This window comes from Rhipicephalus sanguineus, chromosome 1, assembly GCF_013339695.2.
Source record: "Rhipicephalus sanguineus isolate Rsan-2018 chromosome 1, BIME_Rsan_1.4, whole genome shotgun sequence".
NCBI lineage: Eukaryota > Metazoa > Arthropoda > Arachnida > Ixodida > Ixodidae > Rhipicephalus > Rhipicephalus sanguineus.
In genome coordinates, this window is record NC_051176.1 from 336,003,143 (window position 1) to 336,016,808 (window position 13,666).

Sequence of the window (13,666 nt, forward strand, 5' to 3'; positions counted from 1 at the left end):
CGTGGCTACGTCGTCCCCTTGCTAGCCCGCCCGCGCGGCTCACCATTCGCACTCTAGTTCTTTGTCGTGGCAATTTTTTTAGATAACCAAAACAGCTCGCTCATGGATGATATCCAGTGTCTTCGAACATAAGCGTGCGCAGGGTTCCCCTTCAGGGAGGGCGAAGATTCATCGCAGCGCCCCCACCCCCCTATTAAGTCAAAGTATGGGGAAGACTTTGCGCCCCCCCCCCATTAGGTGACTACGGGGGGCTGCCCCCCCCCCCGTCCCCCCACCGGGCGCACGCCTATGTCCTCGAGGGAACATGATAAACGTATCTCACTGCGTACCTGTGTGTAGGTAGAGCGCACGTTCCATGGTGTTTTACTTTGCTTAAAGTACCGTATCTGCCCGATTCTAAAGCGCACTTTCTTTTTCGCTAGGTGCAGCCCTCAAATTTGTGCGCGCTTTACAATCGTGTTCAAAAGCGAAATCGGCATCTACTTACTTTTTTCAATTTTCCTAATGTAAAATTACCTGCGGGTTACAATCGGGAGCGCGCTATAATCGTGCAAACTACGGTATCTCGGAGCTCGAAGAAACGTAGAGGGCAAATGAAAGGAAATGAACACAGACAAAAGTTAACATAACATTTTATTATCTAAAAACAGGTGTCCGCACCGCGTTAGAGTAATGAGCGGCTTTGCAAAGAGCGACGAAAAAAAAAAAGAATTGCGTTTCCGAGATAAAAACAGACTGAACCCAAACTAAAAATTCGAGATTTCTCCATTCACTCTCAAATAATGACTAGAACTCCCAAACAATGACTAGAAGTTGCGGACTGAAGTTGGTGCGCCTTTGCTCCATTCGCAAATGTCTCGTCTCGTACACATGCTCATAAACAAAACAACATGCGTGCAAATACATTGGGCTACAACATACAGGCTTAGCAATACGGGTCTTCTTTAAGAGCATTCGTCCCACACAAATTCTGGATACAGGACACCGTCTCGGCATTGAGTGTGCATGCAGCAAACGACAGCGCATTCATGCACAGTTCAGGTTGAATAGGCCCTGATCATCACACAGTCTCGTGCATGCAGATCTCAAGCACCGAGGAGATGAACGAGAGCAGGGAATGGCAGACTCTCGCGTAGCCCGCCTGGTTCAGCGGCTCACCGTCTGGAAAGGAAGAGACGAGATTGGCGCTGAAAGCAATCAGCCGACGCGCAGGAACGTTTATATGACTATAGAAAATCGCAGGCTCATCACCTTAACGCGGACGTTTCTCCTTTTGAAGATAAAAAAAATTATGCTTACCCTAAATGAACAAGTTTAGTAACTAACAAACACTCCATTTCGACTCAATGGTATAGTGACATGAACGCACCAGATACAAAGGTGCGGATATTTTATCCACCATGTTTTGTCGTCAAGCAGCGAGCTCTGGCTTCAAACAACGAGGCGTTGCTCTTTGTCTCATTGTGCGGATTTTCTTTCCCGTTTTGTTTTCCTTTTTATTACCATATTTGCAATTCCTCGCGAGCTTACCTGCAGCGTTCAGCCTGTACCACCTCGTGATAACAGCCAATATGTTTGCCTGACTGCGAAGAAAAACTTTGCCTTTGGGTTAGTAGGTGCTCTCCCTCAGCCCGATTTGATACGAAACTACGAAAAAGACTAAGAAAACAGATCGACAGAGAACCCCGGTCAATGGATTGTCGCTGAAGACTTTGACGCCCACCACCTTATCTGTGAAGACTCCGAAGTCACTGCCACGGCGCCACAAACTAAAATACGCTGCTGTCGTGTGAAACCGACCCCATGAAAATCTCGCCTGTTCATTCGAGCTCCTTCAAAATAACTGAGTGCGATTTATTTATTGGAATTATAACTGTAATGCCAGCACAACTTGAATGAGAGTCAGTTTATGCCTTACATCGCTATCAGCTCGTAGAATAGCACACTTTGTTTCACAAATTCTATCACCACACTTCCTTTCGCAGGGACCTCATTACTCAGCCCCACTACTTATCGCACCGTATCGATCATCGCTATAAAGTGATGATTAAAACAGAAAACACCAAAACGTCATTGGAACCACGTGTCCCGTGGCATCACAGCCGTCGATGATGTTTTTCGCAAGGCTTTAGATAACATTGTAAAGCTAGAGGAAATTTTTCGATGGGCTCGTGTCTATGTTTGACACAACAAAATTAATCCAACAAACAATTAAGCCAGGGGAAGCATAGGTGACATTAATTGTTGTATTTACCTGTAGTGTGATAATTATGACGTAAATTGAAAAATCGCTCTTTCCAACGTCGGGATCTGTATACTTGAAAAACTAGGAAATGTTAACACGTTTTCAAATAACTGCGGCGCAAAAAAAGAAAAAAAAACAGACAAGGACGAAACAAGACAAGGACGAGCGCTGAACTTCCGACAACATTTATTTAGAATTTGCACTTATATTTTCTAGCCATTGTATAAACTGTCAGGATTTCTCGCCCGACCTGAAACACACTTCCGTAATCAAGGAAAAAAGAACGAGCGTGACGTGAGAAATAGTTGAAGCTGAGCGCATTATTAATCTGGGGGAGTGTTGCGCGAGCGTTGCTTCCATAGGGCTTTCCGATAAAGAGCTAGCGTTTTTACGCATGCGCAATGGATTATGTATACTGTACCGGGCAGCTTACATGTAAGTGCAAATTCTGAATAAATGTTGTTAGAAGTTCAAGGCTCGTCCTTGTAGTTTTGTTTCCTCTTTGACTTTTTTTTTGCGCTGCAGTTATTTGAAAAGATGTACCAACATGCACAACTCGCTGCGTTAACATGTTGTCCTGTTTACTGATATTTTGCACTTGAACTCTATTGAGCAAGGTATTAGCTAACATAGTACATTGATGTATTACTAATGTGCTGTGCTATTACTCTACTATCGGTTTTACCACTCCCCTCCACCCTGGGGCCTTGGGGGTATCGTATGTACAGTATAAAGCTGTGCACGGGCCGTATTTCCGAGCCCGAGCCCGGCCCGGGTCCGCTGACTTTCTCGAAGGCCTGCCCGAGCCCGACGGCAAAAGGCCGCGAGGCCGCCCGGCCCGGCCCGACGTACAAAAACACAATCCCGGGCCCGGCCCGGCCCGGCCCGGCTTTTTGAACAACATTTGAACGAGCAGGTAATGCATTTCTTTATCGAGCGATTTTTTCACAGAATGAAGGGAATTTTTTTTTATTGTCCTTTTTACCGGGCTTAGCTGGCGGAGGAAAAACAGAACGCGAGACAGCTGGCGAGTCACATCCACTCTCCTTGCGTGCTGCCAGAGTTCGCGTAGAGTAGTTACAAGCAAGGGCCAAACCCCATATGCGCCAAAATGCACACGACAGCGACAAGCGACGAAACGGGCCGTTCGCGCGATCGCTCGGTTTCTTCACATTTGGAAACCGTCGCTCTTCACCCGGAAGTCGCAAAACACCCGAACCGGATGTACATCAGCGACGTACTAAGCACATCAGCTGTACACCAACAAATAACGTAATAATTATGCACGTGCATATAAAAAATACTGCGAGACAACAGTAAACGTTTTACGTACCAACATGCAACAAATATTTCATTTGCATTGCATACCTGCCACAGCGCGGCACTTTTGCTATACAAGTAGACGGCCTCATGCCAGCAACAATGGAGTTCGCTCGCCAAAGCCGTCACGTGTATGGGGTATGCCCATGCAAGCGTCAGCTTGCACGAAGGCGATCTACGTCGGGTCGCTGTCGCGTGTATTTTCACTCATATGGGATTTGGCCTTAAATCTAACGCGAACAGTCGCGTGGCGTCGTCACTAGCTCAGGTGGTGTTACTTCTCTGTTTGTCGGAGTGCAACAGAGGCAGTGCTTTACCTGCTCCCCTTTTGTTTAAAGTAGCGAATGGAAAGGAAAAGCGGTAAAGGGCGGTCGCGGAAAAGGCGCTGTATGCGTGCAGGAAAACAATTCCCGCTCATTCTGCATATTTCGGGCTTGAGTCGGGCTTTGCGCCGGGCCCGAGCCCGGCCCGATAAAACTCCGAGTAGCCCGAGCCCGGCCCGCAGGCCGGGTCGGGCTCGGGCTTTCGGGCTACCCGGAGCCCGTGCACACCTCTAGTACAGTGCTCGTGAAATGAAACCCGAACACCGGCAAGCCTTCGCAGTGGTATAGTGCGCGCCGTCCAGTTATCACCATTGACAGGCGCGCGCATCCGGTTTGACCGCAATGCGTATATGCGCGCCTGTCCAAGGTGACTGGACGGCGCGCACTATACCACTGCGAAGGCTTGCCGGTGTTCGGGTTTCATTTCACGAGCACTGTACGTAAATAAATGGGCAACACGTCCTCAGATCCACGCACGGCTTCGAAGTGATTTCATTACCGGCGTATCTTAGTGAACAAGGCTCGAGATTTAACCTGAGGAACCTGCACTGGTCGCGTTCCGCGAAAGCTAATGACATCATTCTTTATTTTGTTAATTTTATGTATTTTACAAGTTCTGACTGCTTGTCACCGGCCGGAACAATGCCCATTAATGGACGACATGTTTCAAGCGCCAGGAAGCACAAATTTTTATGGGTAATCAGTGATCGAGATCTCTGCTAACGTGCCCATTTTGCCGGTCTCAAAAAACGCGGCCATTTGACATATGTTTTAATTTCTTGGAGGAAAAACGTGGAGTACGTCAATTGCATGCGATGTCCGCGTCACAGCTATAGCTTACCGGCAGTGACCAACACCTGCAGAAGTAACGTCGAAGGTGCTCAAGGCCAAACATTCAGGCTCTGTCTTGGATTGCCAAACTGAACATCAACAGCTGAGGCCATATAGCTACCCTGTCACGATTCACATCGCTTCGGAGGTACTCAGAGCGCACATCAGGCGCTTTTGCCCGCGTCCATGCGCAACATTTCACCTTGCTGTATGAAGACCTGCCCTGCGTTTCTCTTGTACGAGGATGTCGGCTTATACACTTTCCGATTATACACTTCCAAGAGGCTCCTGATGCCTCCTTGGCGAAGTAAACAGCGCAAAAGCGGACCAAAAAATGAGACCGACCGACCGGCCGACCGAAGGGACAGACGGACAAATACACACAGGCGCTCACCTGAGTAATGTCTCAATGCACCACGCAGGAGCGGGACACGGTACTGAGGTATCTCTTGGAGAAAACTCACGTGCCCCACTAAATCGCAGAGCTCCCTCACCACGTCGATGATGAAGGCCGCCGAGCGGGGCCCGTGGATCTGCGCCTGCGCGTTCAAGTGACGAGCCAGCCGCGTGAGGGAGCGTTTGCATGGCACGAACTAGAGTTACTGTATATGCTATCTTTAGGTAGCAGAGTTGCGCATAGGTCTGGCTAGCAACCACAGCTATGCCGTGAAGTCGCACTCAGTTTTTGCAGGCGACATGCCTACCGTGTCACCGATTAACCTGTTTGGCGTGTCGAATACTGGCGATAAACATTGGCTGTCGATGACCAGTGTTAATTCAGTTCGCTGCAGCGGCGGCGTCGAGAAATACAAAAGTTGGCCTGAGCGTCAGCTTCTCCACAATGCATGGTTGTTAGCGGCGTTTGGAAGACCGATGCGCAACTCTGCTACCTAAAGGTAGCATATACAGTAACTCTAGCACGAACCACACTACCTTGTTATCGGCAAGTCAAGAGCCATTTGTCAAGTGCCAATAAAATTATCTCCTGGTTACGGTTTATCGGCTTCGGCATCTTCTACGTTTTGAATATGTACATTTTTCTTCTTCAATCAGAACTGGGATATGGCCTTAAAGGGGTCATGAACCACTTTTCCAAGTAATGATCTAATGGCCTCAGTATCGGAGTGTACTGCCTCCCGAATCGATTGCCGCAAAAATTTCTCGAATCCGTCAAGAATCAGCGGAGTTACGGGGGTTTGGCGCACGCTCCCAGCGCTTTCTCTCTTTTCTCGTGCCGGCGAGCGCACTGGAAGCTAGACAAGGAGGGATGGCATGGGGGAAAGAAGTTACGCCAGCGCGCGTCATGAAACGCGATCGCTCTCCCGCTGTGATTCGCTTGCGCGAGTGCGGCTACCGTGTACTGAGGAGTGCGGCGCCGGCAAGTGGCGGCACCCCGCGGCAAGAAGCGCATCTGATCCGAACGCCGCTCTCGATTTACGTCGGCTATCGGCCAATAAGCATGCTGTGTCTCTTGCGACGTACAGCGGACAGACGCCCCGCCCACCGACGAGAGTGAGAACCGGCCTCTGTTTGAAAAGAGGGTGCCTGGGGAAACGGCAACTTCGCGCTCCGCTTGTGGCCATTACGTGGCGCGCACGACTGTAATATTTGGCATAGCAGTTCATAGCCGTGTCAGCTTTCCGCAGGATGTGTTTTTTCAATCAGCCCAAGGGGTGCTTCATGACCCCTTTAAGGTAAGGCATAACGGTATTTTGTCCTACTTGCATCGGTTTGGTTTCTAGCCGAAGAGTAGACACAACAAAGCGGTACAGAAAGAAAAGATTGACAGAAATACATGACATACTGATGCAGTCACAGAAATACTCTAGGGGTAAGCAAAAGTAATCTAAAAAAAATCACAGTTTCGCCGCAACGGCGAAGCAATGAATGCGATAGCAAGAAAAGCGGCCCGTGATGGACGCGCTGCTACGCTGCACAAACATCTGCCCCCCGGCTGCAGCTACCGCGCTAGCAGACAGCGGAGAACAAGGTTCTCCCTGCGCAAATATTAGAAGAAGCGAGCGAGCTGGCCGACGACTTTTAAATGCGCCCGTTGCGCTCCTCGCGCCACTTCGCTGGTAATGAAGAAACGCTTATAAGCGCCTGCCGTCTCTGAGTCCTGCCAGCGGTAAAGGGTGTGTATATAACGCTCGCCGTTAGCCACCTGAAGGATCTGGGCTTTGTGGCGTAGTGATTAGCGCCACGCGCTGCGGAGCGAGAGGTCGCTGGTTCGATTCCGCGCTTCGGAAACATTTTTCTGAATTATTTTTCTTTGGGACTTTGGGGGGGGGGGGTAGGGGGGAGGAGGAGGATGTGCGGCTCGCTCAGCAACGAGACGAAGTATGTAGATCAACGGATGATAACGGCGCTCGCTTATCTTCCTCTCCCCCCGTGCGAGGGAAACAGTGTCGTCACTGAGGGCGTTTCCGCAGCGAATGGCAGACGCGCTTTTTGGTGCGTCGGTTTCGGTATCGCCAGCAAAATTTGCCAGATTTCATCGCTCCGCGGTGATTACCAGTGGCCGCCTTTCAAAAATTTCAAAGCGGTTATGGGCTATTCTCAGCAAGGACTTCCATTCGCCCATAGACTCGACCACTTATTTCCACTGGTTAAAAAGTTAATTTTCTTAATTTCTATAATTACTGCCGTAATTAATGTTTGTACGCATCTCAATATCCCCTCTCCCACAGTAAAGGTAACGCCGCAGGTAGCACATAGATACCTCCAAAAAATACTGGACACATTTCTTGAAACACCCTGTATATACATACTTATGCATATACGGTGCATGACGGCGGCGACGGCGACGGAAAAACCAGCCGAGACTGTCCATATAATTGCTGTCGCAATAAAACGGCATTGGTTACAGTGCTTTATGTACCTTAAACCCACTCTATGTACAGCGTTTGCTAACGGAACGAAGAAAAACTGGGATATTCATTCCTGGTCAACTTCAACAGACGTTTTGTAAAACCATACGTGTTCACCATCCTCCTTCCTTTCTTTTGTACTTTCTTATCACCTATGCGGTCATCTGTGATATTTTTTCACTAATATCTCTGCGAAAAGTGGGCATTCCACTAAATTAACTTATTGCACGGGTTCAACTGACCGAACATCTGTAAGTGCTATGGGCGCATCTTGAAAGCTGTTTGAACTCTCAGTACTGTCACGCTAGCTCATACTCGCACATCGGCTGCGTCCATTGAGTTCAACGCCGATCGACTGTGAAGGATCGACCAGTGAACGCGTGGCTTCCTTTTAGAAGGCAGTTATCGGCCCAGTTCTTTTAAATGCGCAAGAATTTCTATGCCGACTCGACTCAAAAACTGTGTCCGTCCATCCGTCTGTCCCGTAATACGAATCGCTATCTCGAAGCAAATGTGTAAAACGAAATGTTTTTGGCGGTACTACATGGGTTTCAAACCCATGGCCCCACGCACCAAAGCCGTGTGTCTTGTCCACTGGCAGTGGGAGAGACACTCGGCCAGTCATGAGGAGAACGCTTTCTGTGCAGGCTTCGTTCAAATATTCCTTGGTGGTGGAATAAAAGCCCTCTCTGGTAAACAACGTAAAACAGACAAGGAGAATTGCACACATAAGGAAAATTCCTATTCTGCAAAAAAAATTAACGCCGAGCACGCGTTTCGGTGATCTATGGTTGCCACCCCCCCCCCCGAAAAAAAAACGGCCCTTCGAATAGGGAGGGGGGGGCTACTAGACATTAAAGTAATGTTGAAGAATAGACGCCTCTTTGGCATGCAGTACCATTTCATGTAGCATAGCTTTCCTTGGGCGAAATAAACTCATTGTACATGTACATAAAAGCATAACAACGAGCTAATCTAGTCTAATTGTGGCATAAAAATACCCGTGATTAGATGACAATTCTACTAAAAGTGAGTGATACATTGGTTATTGCTCTAAATGTGCTGCACTGAAAAGGAGCCGCGCATACTTCGTCCATAAAAAGCTCTTCCTTGCGTCTGAATCCACCATACCAGTGAGATTGTAGACACAAACGAACGTTAAAATGTACACCATGGATATGATACAAAATGTCGGATATTCATGTATACATACACGCGCAATAGCATGCCTTATATTCCAATGATCGCTACACTTCAGGGGATCTTAAAAAGTGATTGACTAATGGCGTAAGAGTTTTGGTGATTGGCGATAAATAGTTACCGTCGCAGTTGTTGAACTGACGCTTATAAAACGCCCCAGAAAATAAATAATTGCGATATTATGACAAAAGAAAAAAATACATGGCTGATCCCTCTGTCATAGGAATTGGTATAACACGAAAGTGAAACGTGTCTTGACAGACGTAGTAGAGCGTTTGTTGTGCATTATTTCGCCCCAAGCGCGAAGGGATGAATGCTACAGCAACAAATTGTAAATGTCACGCGAAGAACGGCAAGCAGCTCGAAACTTGCAACGCGCTCCTCAAGCAGAAAGGACGCACCGAACGAACATACACAGGATGAGCGCGAACTGTCACAGTTGTAAATTCCAGGCGCTGAAAGAAGACGAAACAAGACGCAGCCCAACAAGAACTGTTCCAGGGAAGGCCGCACCCATACAGTATCCTACAATAAAACTCTGTGCTAACGCATCGCTTAGACAACTCCCAAAGGAGATTCTGGGTGGAGTTTCCTTCTCTCTTTGTGGAGTCTTGACATGTTCACACGACTACTGCGACTAGTAATAAAAATAGCACCGTAAAACTAGAGTTGGCAAGCGCAATATTTTAAAGGGACACTAAAGAGAAACAATGAATCGGTTTAGATCGATAAATTGTGCTCTGAGAACTCTAATGTCGTTAATTTCGCCATCATAGGTTTATTAATAGAGGAGAAAATCAAGTTCAAAGTTTCATTTTAAAATTACGCGCTGAAATCTCTTCGTGTGACGTCACGGATGTTTTTTATCGTATTTTGGCGCCACTGGCTCAACAAAATTGCCCCAAACTTGGTATGTTAAGTCTATGGCCCCTCAGAGGACAATGTACTTTATTTTTACCGATTAGGAACTACGTAGTCCCTAGTAGGCGCCGTGAAAACATGTGACGTCACGCCGAATGGTGCGGAAACTTCAAGGTGGCGTCGCCACCCACATTATGTTTTTGCGTGTTTTCTCACTTACTAAGCGTCGTCTCGCAGCGAGTGTGGTGTTTTTGGAATCGTGAAAGAGTACTTTACTAATATGAGAAAAATCGTTTTGCTCTTTAGTGTCCCTTTAAATGTTATTTGTACTTCGGAACGGTTTGCGATAGCACGCTTGGATAACCCGTCGAGAGCAATAGCGTCTGGCTACCACGTGAGAACCAGGCAATAAAGAATTTGCTGTCACACACGATTTCTTTTCGAAGTAAGCCCCCGATCGGAAAACACCGACAGCCGCGTCCACAATTATGTGCGAAAAAAGAAGCTTCACCTCAATATGACCCTTAGGGCGGTGAAGCCACCTTTCCCAAGGAGGAAACCGAAACGCGAAATTTGAAGGCGTTAAGAAAAGGCGTTTTCTTATTTTTCACGGTGTGTCTGCTAACGGTGGTAGTTAACATCAAAGCCCTTCACTGCACGCGTGCCGTTTACATTGCACGTTGGAAATGGCGTAATGTCAAGGCTGTAATGAGCTGTAGAAAAGTTATTCTCACCAAGATCAGGTTGTATAGGAGGCCGGCCACTTCATCTTCATGCCGTTCCCTGATTTTGGAAGCGATGACTGTCACGCATATGTCCACTCCGCAGTAGGTCAGCAACATGGCACGGTTCAGTGGCAGCCACTCTCGGCACATCACTGCGTCGTCATCCGCACGCACGTTTATCAGGTACAATGCGCATGCAATGGGCCTTTCCATCGACGAGCGAATTCGCAGAGTACTAAGCTTAACTGCTTCGCGATGCACGATGCACCGCTTGGTCATGCACACAGGCACCTTAGCGAATAGCGGAACTTCGCATGAAAATATTCTAAAGTGCCTTTTAAAGACAAGTCAATTTTTTTCAAGTATCGCCGCTGACAGACAGGGCTATTGCAGTTCTTGAGCTTGAAGGGCGGATGTTACTTGCAAAAAAACTCGAAACGCATGTTTCACTAATCGTCCAAGATTGCGTAATGACCTTTTTAGCAGCTACATTACAAGGCACATTAACTTGGGATGAAATCTGACGGGTGGTGTGGATTTCAGTATACGTGCCATCAAACTGGGCGATAAAGATGCGTGGTTTTTCCAGTTACATTATTTTTATTATAGCGCTGCTTTTTTTTTGCAATTAAGCGCAAAAGCGACTGCAATACCCACGTATTTAATCGCACACTTTCGGAATTAATATCTCGGAACTGGTGCCATCCTTCGAATTCGTTCAATCTGGACACGCCACTGGATACAATTCGCAAATCGTAATATGCGCCGAAAGGTAATTATTTAAGAAGATAATTAGCGATAACAAGACAATTGTGTATCTGCTTTCCTCGCGCAAGTCCGTCACTTGGAGTAATCGATCTCAATTACTGCGATTATGCTATCAGTCAAAGGCGATATTAAAAGGTTCCGTACTTAAAAAAAAAAAAAAACACCCGGTATACAAATAATGCATTGCCTTAAAGCACCACCATCAAATCTACTTCATCACGTTCTATCTCCGAGGAGACAAATTCAACGCAAACCGCCTCGGGCACAAATAAAATAAACGCACAAAGACAAAGACACAAATAAAGTCTGAGAATACATTTTTCCTGAAGACAAGCCGCCAGAGCAAAGTTTTGCTGCAGCAAAATAATTAAAACTGTATATTTACGCACAATACAAGCTGATAACAGCCATCACTGGCGCTGAAGTGAGCACATACAGAGCAAGGGCAATTTTGGCCCGTTATATCTCGTGAACAAAGCAAACGAGGTCATATGATATTGAAAGAGTGTTTTGACTGACGTAAGTGCTCCTCGATAAAAAAATTTCGTTTAAATTGAAACCGAAGTTTTCTTTTTATTTCTTGAAAATGAGCTTTTTTGAAAAAACCAGCTTCTTTAACTATCTTTTTCTCCTTTTACGCTGCCTGTAGGAAAACAATCTTACCCAGAAATGTTGCAAAGGCCTTTGACAATGTTTTGAAGTTTCTGTGTGAAATAGGAAACGCGCAAAGGCGCATCAAAGTTGGCAAACTTTTTTTATTTGGGCCGAGTTTGCCATTTTTTGCCTTCAAGTTTGTTTTTTTTAGGACATAAAAAAAGCATTGATATAATTCACAGTAATGTGTACTAAAACCGCCAGAAAACATTTTCGACACAACGTTTACAGTTCGCGTTAAATTCGGCTGTGAAATCCGAAAATACTGCGGCGAGCAAAAACAGGACGCCCGGACGCCCGCGCCGCCACCTTCAAATATATTTTTTTTGGGGGGGGGGGGGCGCTGGGAGCGTTTTTTGTAAACGAAATTTTGGGTTCCGTGCACTTTGAATGTGCCCACATAACACTTTAAAAACCCAGACAAAAGAAAAAATATTGACCGGTCATGCATGTTCGATCTCTCGTGGAATCACCCTGCGGCAGATATCGCACGTAGCACAGACAACCGGTGGTCAATTCAGGCAACGCAATGGTTACCAAGGTATGGGAAACGCAGCCGAGGACGGCAGCGAGTCAGGCGGAGCGACGAAATTGGTAAGTTCGCAGGCATACAACGAACTCAGCTGGCACGTTACAGGGTAAATTGGAGATCATTGGGAGGTGCCTTCGTCCTGCAGTGGACATAAAACAGGGTGGCCATGCCCGCCATCAGATGCCTGCCGAACTTTTAACAGACATAAACTTACAGCCCCGTTCTGAAGAGAATGTGGAGTGAATGGTAATGCGCAAAATATGTTTACGCAAGAATGTTTTGTGCGAACACTTTATATTCCTGCGCGCAGTGCTCTGTATCGACAACGTACTGCGTACAGGACAAAAATGTATTTGATCGCTTTACTGTTGCATCGTAACTTCTCCCTGCCTCTACCACTTCTTTTGCTCCTCATTAAGGCCGCCGCGTTAGTGCTCATACGCTTACCGAACAGCTCTTCGATGATGTCGATGGTGTCGCCCAAGCTCCAATAAAGGCTAGCCAGCGCCGCTCCCATCTCGGCCAGCGCGACGCGCAGCAGCGGAGACCACGCCGTCGTGTGTGGATGCGCTGGCAGCGCCCACAGGATCTCGCCTGCGTGTATACAGAGGCGTGTTTATCTCTAAAATACGCCGATCCTTTACCTTGGGCGCTCCTTACCCCCCACCCCCCACACACAGTGCAGCCTTTAAGAAGCAGCACGTTTTGGCGTTCGCTTTCAGTAGGAACGAAAGTACGACGACAAGGTAACTGGGTCCCACGTGGAGCACGTCCGTCGCTTATGTGGATCTGGCCCATGCTGACCCAAGCAGGTCCAGCATAGCAGTATTAGATGCGAAGCATCTTATGGCGGAGTTCAATCCGGTGGTGGTGGTGGTGGTGTGCGGTGTGACCACCCTTACTGCGCGTGCGCACACCCTCTCCACACACCTCCTCTCACTATATCTCTACCCCTCCCCACTCCCCCTCTCTCCCTCTCCACTGCCCCTCTGAAACGCGGGCTCGACATGCCGAAACGCTGCTTCGCATCGACTCATGGTCCCCTTTAGCGGGAGATGGTGTTTTAATTTCCAAATTAATTAAATGGTCGTTTCAAGAGGAAATTGAGCAATCTTGATTAGCAGATTTTTTTAATATGAAATAAAAGTAGACGTGCTTCTCGTTGTCGTCAAACTTACTCTAGTTTATTTTTCCGGGTGTGTCTCATTTTGAAAATAACCTCTTTGTATAGGCTTTCTGTAGACAAACCGCGCATCGAGAATGTAACCTGGCTATAGACCAGAACACAGCGAATTCCATGCGCATCGCCATATTTGCATCGCACGTCGCGCCATCTA

General features: G+C 47.3%; 1 protein-coding gene across 1 annotated transcript in view; it reads right to left on the reverse strand.

Annotated features, from left to right (window-relative positions):
• Window positions 1-700: 700 nt before the first annotated feature.
• LOC119388877 (F-box only protein 47-like) overlaps window positions 701-13,666 on the reverse strand; it is a 40,452-nt gene continuing 27,486 nt past the window's right edge. The window contains exons 7-10 of the mRNA XM_037656253.2: window positions 12,777-12,923; window positions 10,385-10,527; window positions 5,114-5,258; window positions 701-1,161 (exon numbers count right to left, since the gene is read on the reverse strand). Coding sequence (XP_037512181.2) covers window positions 1,061-1,161; window positions 5,114-5,258; window positions 10,385-10,527; window positions 12,777-12,923 — 536 coding nt within the window. The 3' untranslated portion in view covers window positions 701-1,060. The remainder of the gene's footprint in view (window positions 1,162-5,113; window positions 5,259-10,384; window positions 10,528-12,776; window positions 12,924-13,666) is intronic.